This window comes from Dryas octopetala, chromosome 1 (assembly GCF_963921425.1).
Source record: "Dryas octopetala chromosome 1, drDryOcto1.1, whole genome shotgun sequence".
Classification (NCBI taxonomy): domain Eukaryota; kingdom Viridiplantae; phylum Streptophyta; class Magnoliopsida; order Rosales; family Rosaceae; genus Dryas; species Dryas octopetala.
This window is the reverse complement of record NC_141366.1, coordinates 29,380,746-29,397,327: the sequence shown is the minus strand read 5'-3', so window position 1 is coordinate 29,397,327 and position 16,582 is coordinate 29,380,746. Positions and strand designations below refer to the sequence as shown.

At 38.1% G+C, this 16,582-nt stretch overlaps 2 protein-coding genes and 1 long non-coding RNA gene across 4 annotated transcripts; all 3 read left to right on the top strand.

Annotated features, from left to right (window-relative positions):
• The first annotated feature begins 25 nt into the window (after positions 1-25).
• LOC147299595 (phosphoribosylaminoimidazole-succinocarboxamide synthase, chloroplastic-like) lies at positions 26-5,279 on the top strand. Of its 2 annotated transcripts, XM_086229568.1 has the most exons (12): positions 27-502; positions 703-804; positions 995-1,124; positions 1,573-1,665; positions 1,741-1,829; positions 2,137-2,217; positions 2,755-2,844; positions 2,959-3,048; positions 3,192-3,242; positions 3,338-3,384; positions 4,721-4,778; positions 4,867-5,279. In XM_086229568.1, exons 1-12 carry the CDS (start codon positions 200-202, stop codon positions 4,924-4,926), a joined length of 1,194 nt encoding a protein of 397 aa, XP_086085694.1. In that variant the 5' UTR covers positions 27-199; the 3' UTR covers positions 4,927-5,279. The 2 variants fall into 2 exon arrangements, with proteins under 2 accessions (XP_086085695.1, XP_086085694.1); XM_086229569.1 differs by lacking the exon at positions 4,721-4,778 and having other exon boundaries at positions 26-502.
• A 3,944-nt stretch (positions 5,280-9,223) lies between these two features.
• LOC147299594 (uncharacterized) lies at positions 9,224-11,039 on the top strand. Its single transcript, XR_015120043.1, has 4 exons — positions 9,224-9,424; positions 9,512-9,557; positions 10,011-10,082; positions 10,721-11,039. It is a non-coding gene; the product is annotated as an uncharacterized LOC147299594 (long non-coding RNA).
• A 446-nt stretch (positions 11,040-11,485) lies between these two features.
• LOC147299593 (uncharacterized) lies at positions 11,486-12,830 on the top strand. The gene is made up of 2 exons (XM_086231268.1): positions 11,486-12,673; positions 12,774-12,830. The coding sequence occupies exons 1-2, from the start codon at positions 11,486-11,488 to the stop codon at positions 12,828-12,830; spliced, it is 1,245 nt and encodes a 414-aa protein (XP_086087394.1).
• The last annotated feature ends 3,752 nt before the right edge of the window (positions 12,831-16,582 follow it).

Below are 16,582 nucleotides of genomic sequence, written 5' to 3'. Positions count from 1 at the left end.
CTACCCTTTGCCTCTCTCTCTCTCTCTCTCTCTCTCTCTCTCTCTCTCTCTCTCTCTCTCTCTCTCTCTCTCTCTCTCTCTCTCTCTCCTTCTTTCTCTATGTCCCTCTCTTTCTCTCTGCAAAACCCATCGCCGCTGTCGCCTCTTTCTTCCACTCACGCTGCCTCACTCTCTTCCGGTCGGCGGTTCCTTTCCCAAAATGGCTCAATCTACGCCAAACTTAATCCCTCCCAAAACCCTCATCCCCAACCCCTCCTTCTTTCCCAGCTCTTCCCTTAAAACCCCAAAACCCAAATCCAGAATCTTCCCAACCATCTCTATCTTGGCGATTGCCAGCCAAAATCAACAGAAAAACCAGCAAACGCCGTCCTTGGATGCTGTGCTCAATGGTGCTCGCAAAGAAGAGGTACTTGGTGCCATTGGGAGCTCGTTGTCCAACTGTCTTTCCGAAACCAACCTGCACCTCACAGTTCCTGGTCTCAAATCCAAAACCAGAGGCAAGGTAATACCCAAAGGAAATGAAAAGCATTTTCTTTTTGCTTTATTTTGTTTCTGGTTGCTCTCTGCAGTCTTTGGTTGTCATGCTTTGTCAATATCTCTAGTCAATTGAGCTTAATAAACAACTTGGGCTTTAGCTAAAAGCAACCAACTTGTGGGTTTTTAATTTAGTGGGAAAACGTTTGGTAATTCTCTGTTTTACAGGTTAGAGATGTTTATGACAGTGGGGATTATCTAGTTATGGTGACGACGGATCGGCAGAGTGCATTTGACAGAATTCTTGCTTCCATTCCCTTCAAAGGCCAGGTTTGTCCCCAGTTCCCATCCCAAAGAAAAGAAATTTCTTATATGTGAGTTTTCTGTATTGGGTTGAGATGAATTTTTTATAGAAAAAGAAACAAAGAATGCCAGATCGCTTGTTGATTAAAATACTCATTACATGGCTGATAGATAATTAGGAATTGTATCTAAATTTATTTGGTTCTATGATTTTCAGGTCCTTAATGAGACAAGTTTATGGTGGTTTGAGAAAACTCAATACATAACTTCAAATGCAGTTGTATCAGTTCCAGATGAAAATGTAACAATTGCAAAAAAATGTTCTGTTTTTCCCGTTGAGTTTGTTGGTAAGATATTCTAATTGTAGTTTTTTCCATTTTAGTTGGCTAGCAAACCACTTCGCCTGTACTGTGATTGAAATTTCCTACAATTTTGAGTAGAAGAAGATGCTAACTTGGTGAAAGCAATAAACTTTGTGTTAAAGATGTTTCATATAACTAATGCATTGGTGAAAAATAAAATTGGAGGAAGATGAATTTTCTGCTATACTTCATAATAAATCTTCTGACGAGTTGATTGGCTCTTTATTTTCTCTCTTCTTGTCACGAATAATTAGTAGTTTTTGAATCCACATTGGCATAGTCCATGATGTTTCATTTGTTTCTTGTTGTAACTTGTAAGTGATAGAATATTATCTTCAACCATTTTGAGCTATATGAAGACAAAGGTACTTGCAACCTTTATACATTCATTAAGCCATCAAAGTCTTTACACTACTGTCTTGCTAATTTTTAGTCAGAGGTTTTGTGACGGGAAGTACTGATACGTCATTATGGACGATCTACAAGAGAGGCGTACGGAATTATTGCGGCAATATATTCCCAGACGGTGTGTTTTCTACTTCATGTGCTTCTTTCTTTTTAATACAAAAATTTTCAATCTGATGGTTTATTAATGTTATAGGCTTGATAAAAAGCCAAAAGCTTCCTGAAAATATTCTCACACCAACAACCAAGGATGCAGATCATGACGTTCCTGTTACTCCAGATGAGGTTTGGTTTCTTTGATATCGTTTGTTTACTTTAAAGGTGAAAAAATGGGATGTAGAAGTGAAAAACTTGTTAGAATAGGGCCATTAGGCTGACAACCTAATAATAGATAAGTCAAGAGTACAATTCATGTTAGAGATGAAACCAAGTCGATACAGGACATTTTGCTGGATTTGTATTGGAATTTATTGTATCTACAAAGATGTGTTTATATATATATATGTATTGCTGCTATTGCATGTGTGTGTCATGCTTTGATATCCTCTATACATTTAGGTTAGTTAGCTTATCTGATGCAATTATCTCGCAGATAATTGAACGTGGACTGATGACTCAAGCTGAGTATGATGAAGTAAGTAGCAAAGCATTAAGCTTGTTCGAGTATGGCCAGGTAACTTGCTTTTCTTGTTTTCTTATTGTTATGAGCCTTTTATAATATAATTGTCCAGAAGAAACATCATGGGACTACATCAATCAACACATAGGTTTTCTGAATGAGATTGTATTGTAGTCTTATAGAATGGAACCATGAGGCTACAATGAGGAAAAGTTGGAAGAGCAACAAATTCATTTGAGAAGTTCCTATAGCCTTTGACTTTTGTTTTTTTTTTTTACTGGTTGTGTATCTAGCATGTAGGCTCAGACATCTGTGTCATATGCTTTGATCTTGTACTTAAAAAAATTACTTGTATTCAGGTGTCAAATGTACCATGTCTTTATACCTAGACTAGGACAATTTTTTTGTTTGTGTCTGTGATTTTCTTTTTGGGCACTGGTCAAATCCAAATAAATAATATTGGCCAAGTAATCAGCTGTACATGTGTGGGCAATTATCATAATTGAGTTTAGATACAGCTCCAATCAACTTCTTATCAAATAATAAATCTCAGCCAAGGTAAAAAGTTTGACCATTTCATTCATGTTGCAGCGCGTGGCTTTGGAACATGGCTTGATATTGGTAGACACCAAGTATGAATTTGGAAAGGGACAAGATGGTTCCATTCTTTTGATTGATGAGGTTTAACATTGTCTTGTTTAATGTATTTATGGTTCTTTTTCACTCACAGTACACATGTTCAGATGATGTCATGGGAGTTTAATTTTATTATATTTTATTTTCTTGTCATTATAGGTGCATACACCTGATTCAAGCAGATATTGGATTGCACACACTTATGAGGAACGGTTTCAGAATGGTCTTGAACCTGAAAATGTTGATAAGGTAGGTATTTTATATCATACTATCATGTTCCATTTGCTGTTTTTTCCCTTTTTTTTTTTTTTTTTTTTTTTGTATTTTTTACTCAGATCTTATAGAGCAATTATTATCAGCAACTTGCTGACATTTAAATCTTTAATTCTAAGGAGTTCTTGAGGTTGTGGTTCAAAGATCACTGCAATCCGTATAAAGATGAGGTAGTTTACATAAAGTCCAATTATATTTTCATTTTGGGTTTGGGAATTTGAGCATGTGAAAACATCAATCTCATGCTGATGATACAAACATTTAGGTCCTCCCTCTTGCTCCTGAAGAACTTGTTTCTGAACTTGCTTGGAGGTACGTCACTTGTTTATTGTGCCTTATCATAATTTGTACCGTATAAAGTGTATTTTACATGCTTTATGGAGGTTAAATTTGTCGATCCATTTTTTCCCATTATTTTACTATTATTGTGATTATGATTGTGAGTGTTATTGCTATGTTGATGTTTACATGTCATGTAGATCAGTGGAAAGCATAAAGAATGATTTCTCGAGTCATATATGTCTTTAGTTATATTGGTTTTGGTCCTACGAGTCTTGTAAAATGATCTAGTGATAACTTGCTGCAGATGACCTGAATACTTGCTGTATGAGCATACTGTAGAGTTTCTGTTGAATTCTATGGTATAAATAACTAGTTATGGTTTTTGTTTTGTCTAATTATGGTTGGTCTGAAGCATAACCTAAAGACAGAATTTCTGGATTTCTTGTTCATGTGTTTTTTCAACAAGATCATGACAAACTACTAAATAGTATTTTTGATAACTTATTCAGAGTTGCAACCAAATGCTAGATTTACGTTCTTGGTAGTGCAGTGTATCTGTTTAAGGTACAGAGGAAACAAGGAGTGCTAACCAGGCCACTCAATCCAGCAAGTCAGGGGTGGGCTGGACATAGGTTCAAATCCTTCCATAGTCGATAGAAAATAACCATTTGACTTGTTATAAGTTCTACTTGAGAATCCATTTAATGATAGAACACCAACTAAATTGAAAGACGTGACACCCAGGAATGGTTTTCCCACCTTGAGTGATGAGGAATTAGTTAGGTCATTCTATTTGAATAAAACATGGTAAGGAATAATATTGAGGTAATGCTGGACATCTTTGTTCATCCTTCTTTCCCCGCTAAGATTGTGGCCCTAAGAACGTTCCACTGATATCTCAAGTTTTAAGTGTCAACTCTTCTTTTGACTTAGTCTATAAGTGCAAAAATGATCTCTTACACTGGTGAGAACGTCTTCCACTACAAATTGCTAGTCAAATTGTTTTTTTTAATGTTGATCATCATGTTCTGGTTATTTTAGGTCATTAGGATGATTCTATTTCAACCTAAAAGATTTCTCAGTAAGTCTCTTTCTTTTTGTAAAGTTTTTATGCCATTGTTACCTTTCATAAATATTGAAAATACAAAAGAAGAAAAGAATTTTCTTCTCCCTCACTTTCCCCTCCCCCTCTCCTCCCCTTCTCCGAGCTGGCTTCTGTGTTTAAATGGAATCACCATTGTGTTTATTGTGTTGTTGCTTTCGTTTTGATCAACTCCATAGTGTGAGTTTTGAGATTTTTTTATCCATCATTAGTATATGTTTCAGTTACTCATATAGTAGCACTTATATTGCTCTACAATGGCAGATATATTTTCTTGTATGAGACAATAACAAAATCAAAATTCAAGATGCCTTTGACAGAGGTAAAAAAAATAAAAAATAAAGCTTCTTGTAATTGATATTTATTATGATGTATAAATTATTGTGACATAATTTTGGTTTTCAATTCAGGAGCCAATACATGATCGGATAACTCGAAATGTTGCCCAGGCACTGTCATTTCTGAAGTAACTTCTTAGTATGAAGCATGAATTTTGTATTGGAACTGACTTACTCCCCCAACCCCCTCGCCCTCCGCCACTCATAAAGAAGTTGTAAATTATGGTACATTTAGTCTTAGGGTGCACCTTGTTTGTTGTTTCATGGATATTGCTATGGGGGAGCAATGTTTTCGGTATGGCGGTATCCAATGGTTTGTATCAAACAATGAGGTGGGTAACTGGGTATAATTAAGCCAAATCATTTTGCGACTTACTATTGTAGGCTTTTTTACTTATGAAAATGAGTAAGCTTGGCTTAAATGTATTACAGTGGCAGATGGTGCTTTCAACTCCCTTTTTTTTTAGGAAAATTTAATTTTGATAGTGAAATTATCATTTGCCCATGCTTGTTTGTGGTTTAAACAAATGATTTGGTTGTTGTATATGACTGGACGCGCACACAAAAAAGTACAATACAGGTAGACCTACCGCGATCTTCTTGGGCTCCCATTGAATAATGATTTTTGTCATAGATTACGGTAAACAAATCATGCATAAAGTGCATATGCTATGATTTTTTAGAAAAAGATTATAGATGTGAAAATTGGATGACTCCATTGAGTTCGTCCATAGTGTGGATTTGTATGTATGATTCAATAGAAAATTTTGCAATTTTTTAGCTGTACGTTAAATGTACTGATCAAATTCTTGAGTGCATTTAGAAGCTCACTAAAAAAAGTGCCCGCCGGATACCGCAGGTGTTAAAACTTTATAAAATGGGTAAAAGGTTTATAAAATTTTACTGGATAGGTTTAAAAACTTTATTGGAAAGATAATATCATTTACATATATATATATATATATATATATATATGTACAGAGGAGTGCTCTAAAATTAACTAGTTAGCAAGTTAATACGAAACTAATCATGCTTTTGGGGCCACCACATAATTAATCTCATAATCTGAATCGTCAATTATTTAGGTTATACTTCAAAAATCATCATTACAAAAAATTAATTAAATCGAAAATCATTTAGTCATCTAATTGAGATCAAATAAATAGATGATCAGTGTTTTCGATAAAAGCATATAAATAGTTGTTATAATCAAATGATTAAATGACTTTCGATTTTGAAGATTTTTTACAAGGATGATATTTAAATTAGGGCTTAAAAAATAGACGGTTCAGATTTTGAGATTACATTGTACGGTAGACCCAACATAGTGTTTAACTTTGTATTAACTTACTAACCAGTTAGTTTTAGAGCATTCTTATATATATACAAGAATGCTTGTAAAAATCATCAAAATCAGAAGTCATTTAGGGCCCGTTTGGCACTGCTTCTTAGAAGCACTTTTATTTAGTAGCGCTTTTATCAGAAGCGCTTATGTTGAGAAGCACATATAAATTTTTATAAAACTTATAAGTTGTTTATGCAAAAGCACTTGAAAGCGCTTCTTGAGAAAGCACCTGTCAGGTGCTTCTCAAAAAACCCCTTAAAAGTGCTTTTATAACTCAAAAGCACTTCTAATTATTTTTGCCAAACGCTATCAAAAGCGCTTTTACTAATTTGAAAGCGCTTTTGACAATTTTAAAAGCAGTGCCAAACGGGCCCTTAGTCATATATATTTAAATATCATCCTTGTAAAAATTCTTCAAAATCGGAAGTCATTTAGTCATTTGATTATAACAACAACCATTTATATGTTTTTATCGAAAACACTGATCGTTTATTTATTTAATCTCAATTATGACTAAATGATTTCCAATTTAGTTGATTTTTTGTAATGATGATCTTTGAAGTATGACCTAAATAATTAATGTTCGGATTATGAGATTAGTTATGTGGTGGTTCCTAAAGCATGGTTAGCTTCGTATTAACTTGCTAACCAGTTAGTTTTAGAATACTCATATATATATATATATATGTGTGTGTGTGTGTGTATATATATCAAAATCTAAACAATGACATCATTGTTTTGTTTAGCAAGCCTAAGTTACAAAAGGTAGATTGATAACTTGTTCTATATTCTACTTGCTATATTAAGATATTGATCATATCTTAATAAACTAACAAACATTTAAAAAGATATTACAATATTGGTGGGATATTTGTATGTCATTATTCTTAATTTAAAATATAGCAATATTGAACTGCTTATTGTTTGAAAAAATTATAGATGGGATTTCACAGGTGAAGAAGGGATAAAAAAAAAAAGGGAAGATTGTTGATGGCGCATCGTGATTGGACGACATGCTTTGACCCTAAGCCCAGCCCGTGTCTCTTTCTTTTGGGTTGCACATTTCTACTAAATTTTTAAAGTCCATTTCAAAGTTCTGAAAGTCCATCTCAAAAATCCCAAAGCGTAAAACTCATTTTCTAGAATGTTGTAGAATTCTCTGAAATTCTGATTTTTATTATTTTAATATTTATTTTATGTTTATTTTATTTTTAATTATGGATCTAGATCCTTTCAATTGATCTTAGTCATCCATTCTAAATTAATCCTACCTACTAAATTCTTTGGGCCACCTATGAATAGGCCCCAAAACCATCACTTTCATTCACACCATCTTTTAGAATTATAGAGTTTCTCTCTCTAGAAATTATCTCTCTCTCTTTCTCTAATTGCTCTCTTTCTTTCTCTAGAGATCAAATATAAAATTTTATATTTTGATCATAAGTGGAGTTTTAGAGATCTGATTGGCAACCCGTTTTCACCTGAGTGTTTATGGAGCCAAGCCCCACCTTCTAGAGTCGAAGTTCTGCATAAATTAGAATTTTCATTTTTAGTCTTCGGTAACCTCTTCAACCCCTGTTAAAACTCTACTGAAATTTTATTAAATTTTATACTTTTGTTAATTAGATTATTTTATTCCATTGTTTTGCTAGTTTAATTATACTGAGGTTCTGCCCTGTACCATCTTGTACAGGTAAGCTCGTAACACAACTTCTTTAATAGTTGTTTATTTAAGTTATGGTTTTAGACAAAACGATGCTTAACTGTTTAACTGAAAATAGATTAAATAATATATTGAGGTCATATATGTGGTAAACTTAACAACGTGTTGTCTAAGGGCAATCCATAAACATACAGGCGTTGGGGACTGAGCTAGAGCTCCCCCAGTTTCCTCATGCACTGACATGGACACATTGTAGGTTGAACACTGATTAACCTCCTCTATTTAAATTAAAATGAACCTAAGTAGAAACCAAACGGTCTCACATAACTGTTTGCCTCGGGGAGTAGGGTCATACCAGATCAAGAATGTAGAGAATCCTAACAGCTACGCTAGTGTCAAACCTCTGAATTTTACCTAGTCTTAAAAGACAAGGTCAATAGTACGTTTTGTACATTCCTAATAGCTGTCGTTGGATTTGGAACTCCAATTTTCCCAACAAGCATGGGTGGAGAGTTCAGACATGGAGACATGCAAAACTTTCACTTTGGTAACAAGTAGGGGGAAAACACCACATCCCGGTTATAGCGTTTTTTCGTATTTTGATAATACTATACATTATGGAATTGTTTTCAAGTATTGCATGGATTTTGTCTGACATACTTGTATGGATTTTAACGTGATTACCATTGCGACCTGAGAGTAAAAGGCCTCAATGTGGTGTCTGTGAGACCCAAAATTTTTCAAATTTATTTTGGGATTTTTCTTTAATTTCTAGAATTTTTCTAGAAATTGTTGGGCGGAAAATCATATTTTTCACCTTAAGCTTTAATTGTTTGACCAACTTTGACTAGAGTTTTGACCCAAGTTAGACCTTTAAAAGGTGGTACTTTTACTCACGAACCCAACGGAGCAAGTCTCGTATTATTCCGAGTCCGGGAGATTATTTTATGAATTTCCCAAAATTTCATTTTTAAAAGCATTTTATCTTAGTTTGTGGAGCTTGAAATTTTCGAAATTTTTCTAAAGGGCAAATTGGTAATTTGACCTCATAGTTAATTAGTACTAGTCGATACGAGTCCGTAGTATTTTTCGGGGTATTTTTCTGAGTCCCGAGCTATTTTTTAATTAATTTTTGAAGTTGGGGAATATAGGAAAAAGAAAATAAAATAGGAAAAACACCAGATCGCGCCACGTGGCACGATCTGGAGCGTCCATCGCTGCATGGCAGCAAGATCTGATGGCTGCATGTGCAGCCAAGTGTCAAAGCCTTCGCCACGTGTCAATTTCTCATTGGTCAAAGTTATGACGGTTGACTTGAGTCAACCCAGTCAACTCGAATGAGTCAACCGAGTTGATTCACTCACTCTTCCTATAAATAGTTGCGTGAACCTTGCTGGTTCTTCATTCATTTCAGCCGCACGCTTCCCAAGAGAGAGCTTCTCTCTCCTCTCTCCTCCTTTCTCTCTCTTCTTCAATCTTGTTTTGAGTTTATCTTGAGTTCTGGAGCTCCGATCGACGATCCGATTTCGCCTACGCGATCGTGGCGACGAGCTCTTCAATTCTAGTAGTGTGAAGGCTATGTTTTGGTGAAGTTTTAAAAAAATCATTTCTGAGCTCCATAGGTAATTTCTTAATCCCTGTCGAATTTCTGCTAAAATTTTGTTAAATAAATCTCTTGTTAATTAGGCTATTTTAATCTTATTATTTAGCAAGTCTAGTAGTACCGAGACTCTGCTCGTGGGAAGTCTTCAACAGGTATACCCTTAACCCAGCTTATTTAATTTGCTGTTGTTGAAGTGGTGGTTATAGACGAAACACCGTTTAACTGTTGTTATTAAATGAACTTAATAAATATTGAGGCCATATCAGTGGTAACCAAATAACGTGATGACTAAGGTCAGTCCATGAGCATACAAGCGTTGGGTACTGAGCCAGAGCTCCCTCAGTTTCCCCATGCACTGACCTGGTCACGTTGTAAGGTTCATATCTGATCAACCTCCTCGACAATAAATTAAAATAAACTTAGAAACCACACGGTCTGACATGACTGTCTGCCTCGGGGAGCAGGGTCATGCCGGATCAAGAATTTAGAGAAGCCTAGCAAGTTACGCTAGTGCCAAACCTCTAGATTTTACCTGGTCTTAACAGACAAGGTCGAGAGTACGTTTAGTACGTTCCTAATAGCTGTCGTCGGATTCGGATCTCCAGTTTCCCAACAGGTACAAGTGGGACCCAGACACAGGAAAGGGATCAGGCAAGGGACACACTTTGGTAAAGCAGGTAGGGGGAAGGTACCATATCCCGGTTATTGGATTTCCTGCCTATTTTTGTACTATATGTATATGAAAATGTCTTTCACAGAGAATGTGCATGATTTTTGTATGGCATATTTGTGTGATTTTCTGTGTGATACCTTGGACGACCTGAGAGTAACGGGCACGTGTTGTGACCTTGGGTTTCGATCCCCTAAACCTCCGGAGGGGTAAGTACGGACTGGTTAGTCGAATGTCCTTCTGGGGAGGCTAACCAATGTGGTATTACCAGGTAAATGGATACTCTCACCACAGTATCGAGGTGGTGGTTGAATTTCCGATACTGGTGGTTGGCCTGTATGTGATCGGTCGCAGGTATGTTTCTGAACTATGTCACGTGACATGAAGGATTTTCACTGAAAAAGATGTATGAGCATGCAAAGGCTTTACTCACTGATTATTGGCATAATTATCTTTATCATTACTGGCTTTGGTTACAATATTATTGATATTGATACCCTGTTTTTGGGTGTGCATTGCTTTTAAACTGTTTCCTTGAAATCCTATATTTTCGAGTATTGCTTCAAACCTAACCAGGATTTTCCCTCGAGGGGAAGCGATGAACGTATGTGACGCTTACCCCCTACTGTACTCTTGTGAGTGCAGATAATCCAGTTGTTGGAAACCAAGATTGAGGTCGTGGGTGTGGCACTTGCAGCTTGTCAGTTTCAGTCTTGCTATCTGGTTTAGATCCTTTCTTTGGATCCGTGGTGGTGTTTCTCTTTCATCCTCGTAGGTGGCATATCCCAATGGCTATCCATGAGTCCAATTTGTTGCACCACTTTGTTGAAGACTGAATCACTCTGGCGTGGGTTGGACTATCCTGACATATCTGTTTATCTACTATTTACTATGTAGCATTAGGGTTAGTGTATTTGAAACATATAACCCTCACGGGTTGGTACTCTTTACTATTATTTATAATATGAGGTATTTTCAGTAATTTCTTTCGCTGTATTTTTACTACTCTGATCCAACCCGGGTTCTTCAATAAAAAGGGCTTAACTCGTTTTAGAGAGCTTGAGAATATAATACTCGGGGTAAGGGGTATTATAGTCTCAGGATCTTTAAGACGGGTGCCGCTGTGGTGTTCCCAGTTTCGGGGCGTCACAGAAAAAGTGGTATCAGAGCGGTACGACCTATAAAAAAAATAATAATAATAATAAATAAATAAATAAATAACTTTGTAAGATTGTTAGTAGATTATTTTTACTAATATGCAGGATATGCCAACCCAGAGCCGATTCAGCAGATTCCTTCGAAGTTTCCAACCAAACACATCCTTCGATAAGTCTTTCCCTTGAAACACTTTTGTTCCTTCTATTATTTGTGTCAATCATTCCCTTATTTGTTTTCAGTCTTGCTGACAAGATGCCGCCCCGTTTCGATCGAACTAACAGTAATGCCAATAATCGGTTCGACCCGCAACAAATGGCTGAATTTATGCAGGCTTTCTTTGCTCAACAAGCTGGTAACCGTCTCACTCCCGCTGAACGTGAAGATAAGCGACGAGGCGAGTACTTAGATCGTTTCCTTAGGACTAAGCCGATGAAGTTTCACGGAAGTTCTGAACCCGATTTAGCTGAGAATTGGGTTACGCACATCGAGAAGAAGCTCGAGTCGATTAACGCACCAGATGAGTACAAGATCTGGCTAGCTACACATGTGTTTGAAGGCGAAGCTGACGGATGGTGGAGATGCATTAGGCACCGAGAAAATATTAACACTATGACTTGGGAAGGATTTAGGGAATTGTTCTACGACAGATATTTTCCCGAGCCACTGCAGATGACAAAGATGAAGGAATTCATGGATCTAGAGCAGGGAAACATGACTGTTTCTGAATACGTGGGAAAGTTTACTGAACTTGGACGTTTCGTCCCATCTACCATGAATGATGAGAAGGCAAAGACTGTCAGATTTCTGCAAGGTCTGAAGAACGGGATTCGCCAATACTTGGCAAGTCAAAGGTTTACAGTTTTCAAAGATGTGGTCAATGCTGCTTATGCTCAGGAGCAGGATTTCCTTGCAACTAGACAGAAAGGGGAAATTGCGAGGTCTGAGGGAACAAGACTAGGAAAAAGAAGAAATTTTCAGAGGGGGGGACCCTCCCGAAACCAAAGAAACTGGAAGAAGACTAGACTTCAAATTTGTTTCCAGTGTGGAGATGAAGGTCACTACAGAAATGATTGTCCTACTAGAACACAGCAGAATGCCCCCAGGCCACAACCACAGATACAGGCTGCACCACAACCATTTAGAGCTCAACCATTGCAACATGCATCACCACAACCCAACAATCGTGGAGGACAAGGAAGAGGTGGCGGAGGAAGACCACAACCAGCTAGAGGAGGACGAGTTTTTGCAGTAAGAGCTAACCAGGAAGAAGCCCCACTTGACGGTACTATACTGCTCTTTAATACTGAAGTTAGAATTTTGTTTGATACGGGTGCTTCACATTCATTTGTCTCTGTTAGCTTTACTGAGAAATTAGGATTGCATGCTGAACCTTTAGCTGAAACCATCCACATGAGTACACCCATTGGAACAACAACCGAGGTAGATAGAATTTACCAATCTTGCCAACTAGTAGTCCAAGGCCGAGTCTTGACAGCAAACCTATACCCTTTGAACATGGATTACTACGACCTTATTCTAGGAATGGATTGGTTACAAGAAAATCAGGCACATATCGATTGTGAAAAAAGAAAAGTGAAGGTAGTCACGAGTAACAGAGAAGAGGTGATCATCCGATTGCACAAACCGCTACAACCCATCAACCCATTGCTGAGAGTTTGTTTCAAAAGCAAGAGAGTTATGCTATGCTATTCACTCATCATTTCCACACAAGCCAAGCAGAAGGAAGATAAACCAATACCAGTGGTAGACGAATACCCAGACGTTTTTCCAGAAGATCTGCCCGGAATCCCACCAACAAGAGAAGTAGAATTCAAGATTGAACTTGTACCAGGCACTCAACCTATTTCAATCCCGCCCTACCGCATGGCACCAGCCGAGATGGTGGAGCTGAAAAAGCAATTAGACGACTTGAAGGAGAAGGGCTTTATCAGAGAAAGTATATCACCATGAGGAGCCCCTGTTCTATTTGCCAAAAAGCATGATGGAACATTGCGACTCTGCATAGACTACCGGAAGCTGAACCAAGTCACAATAAAGAACAAGTATCCATTGCCTAGAATTGACGAGCTGTTTGATCAACTTAGTGGAGCGAAGTACTTCTCAAAGATTGATCTCAGATCCGGCTACCATCAACTCAGAGTTCGAGACGAAGACATCCCAAAGACTGCTTTTCGTACCAGATACGGACATTATGAGTTCGTTGTGATGCCGTTTGGATTGACAAATGCACCTGCCGCATTCATGGACCTGATGAACCGAGCATTCCGTCCATACTTGGACAAATTTTTTATTGTCTTCATCGACGACATCCTGATTTACTCCAAGAGTAAGGAAGAGCATGAAGAGCATCTGAGAATTGTTCTACAGACATTACTTCAAAAGCAACTTTACGCCAAGAAGTCAAAATGTGAATTTTGGCTGAAAGAGGTACAGTTCCTTGGCCACATCATCTCAGAAAAAAGGATTATCTCCTGATCCCAAGAAGATCGAAGCAGTTCTGAATTGGGAACAACCGAAGAGCATGACAGAAGTCCGTAGTTTTCTTGGATTAGCAGGTTATTACAGAAGGTTCGTAGAAGGTTTTTCCAAGATTGCTACCCCGATGACTCGATTACTCAGAAAAGGATTCAAGTTTGAATGGAACGAGAAGTGTGAAGAAGCATTCCAAGAGCTCAAGAAACGACTGACAACTGCCCCAGTGTTAGTCTTACCCAACAATGAAGATCCTTATGAAGTCTACACCGACGCGTCCATAATAGGAGTCGGATGTGTACTGATGCAGAATGGGCGAGTGATAGCCTATGCCTCAAGACAGTTGAAGGAATATGAAAAGAATTATCCAACTCATGATTTGGAGTTAGCCGCTGTTGTACACGCTCTAAAAATCTGGAGATGCTACTTGTATGGAGGCCGATTCACTGTTTTCTCAGATCACAAGAGCCTCAAGCATATATTCACTCAGAGAGATCTGAATTTGCGACAACGACGCTGGATGGAGTATCTTAAAGATTATGATTTTGAATTACAGTATCATCCAGGAAAAGCCAACAAAGTAGCTGATGCACTGAGCAGAAAGAAAAACACTCTAGCCAGTTTATTGATGGCTGAACGGGAGATCCTACAGACTTTGGATCAGTACAAGGTCAACATACGCCATGATGGAAGGATTGCAAGTATGCAGATTGAGCCCCAATTGGAGCAAGAATTAGTTCAAGAACAAGAAGGGGATCTAGAGATACAGCAGAAAAAGAAGGAGGTATACTCAGGAGATGCACCTGGGGAATGGAAGGTACATTCTGATGGAAGTTTGAGATACAGAGGCCGAATAGTTGTGCCGAACAGGAAAGAAACAAGACAACGGATTCTGAACGAAGCTCATTCTACCAGTTTTGCTATGCACCCTGGAGGAACGAAAATGTATCAAGATTTGAAACGAAGATACTGGTGGAAAGGTATGAAAAGAGACGTGGCTGATTTTGTTAATCACTGTGTGACCTGCCAACAAGTGAAAGCCGAACACCAGAAGCCGTCTGGATTGTTGCAACCGTTACCTACTCCAGAGTGGAAGTGGGATTGTGTTACTATGGATTTCATCACCGATCTGCCGAGAAATACAAAAGGGCACAATGGTATTTGGGTTATCGTGGACAGACTCACGAAGTCAGCTCATTTCTTGCCGGTCAAGATGAACTCACCCGTTGATTATTTTGCTGATCTCTATGTCGAATGGATTGTTCGATTGCATGGTATTCCGAAGACGATTGTTTCCGATCGAGATCCCCGATTTACGTCTCGATTATGGCGGAAGTTACAATCTGAATTAGGCACTCAGTTGAATCTTAGCAGTGCCTATCATCCGCAGACGGATGGGCAATCTGAAAGAGTTATTCAGATACTGGAAGATATGTTGCGAGCTTGTGTTCTAGATTTCAGAGGTAAGTGGAGTGAGTACTTACCGCTCGCCGAGTTCGTATATAACAATAGTTATCAAAGCAGTATCAAGATGGCACCGTACGAAGCACTTTACGGAAGGCCGTGTCGTTCGCCACTCTGTTGGGCCGATGTTGAGGACCGAGTTGTTCTGGGTCCTGAAGTGATTAAAGAAACGACCGAAAAGGTCAAGATAGTCAAGAAACGACTAGAAACCGCCCAGAGTAGGCAGAAATCGTACGCTGATCGAAGGAGGAAGCCTTTGGAATTTCAAGTTGAGGACTTGGTGTTTCTGAAAGTTAGCCCTTTGAAGGGTACATTTCGGTTTGGTATGCGAGGCAAGTTGGCACCCAAGTATATTGGACCGTTCAAGGTTTTGGAACGTGTCGGGAAAGTTGCTTACAGGTTGGAGTTGCCGCCTCAGTTAGCATACATACATAACGTATTCCATGTGTCCCAGTTGAAAAAGAGTGTGCCTGACATCCCTCAAGTGATGCCTTGGATTGGTTTACCGCTCGAACCAAACGTGTCTTATGTGGAAGGACCTGTTTCTATTTTAGCTTACGAGACGAAACAACTCAGGAATAGGAAGGTACCACTTGTAAAAGTTCAGTGGCAGCGCCATGGAGTCGAGGAAGCGACATGGGAACTGGGATCCGACATGAGGAAGAGATACCCGCATCTCTTCAGTGAACTCAGGTAATCTCGAGGACGAGATTTTTTTTTTAAGTAGGGGAGGATGTGAGACCCAAAATTTTTCAAATTTATTTTGGGATTTTTCTTTAATTTCTAGAATTTTTCTAGAAATTGTTGGGCGGAAAATCATATTTTTCACCTTAAGCTTTAATTGTTTGACCAACTTTGACTAGAGTTTTGACCCAAGTTAGACCTTTAAAAGGTGGTACTTTTACTCACGAACCCAACGGAGCAAGTCTCGTATTATTCCGAGTCCGGGAGATTATTTTATGAATTTCCCAAAATTTCATTTTTAAAAGCATTTTATCTTAGTTTGTGGAGCTTGAAATTTTCGAAATTTTTCTAAAGGGCAAATTGGTAATTTGACCTCATAGTTAATTAGTACTAGTCGATACGAGTCCGTAGTATTTTTCGGGGTATTTTTCTGAGTCCCGAGCTATTTTTTAATTAATTTTTGAAGTTGGGGAATATAGGAAAAAGAAAATAAAATAGGAAAAACACCAGATCGCGCCACGTGGCACGATCTGGAGCGTCCATCGCTGCATGGCAGCAAGATCTGATGGCTGCATGTGCAGCCAAGTGTCAAAGCCTTCGCCACGTGTCAATTTCTCATTGGTCAAAGTTATGACGGTTGACTTGAGTCAACCCAGTCAACTCGAATGAGTCAACCGAGTTGATTCACTCACTCTTCCTATAAATAGT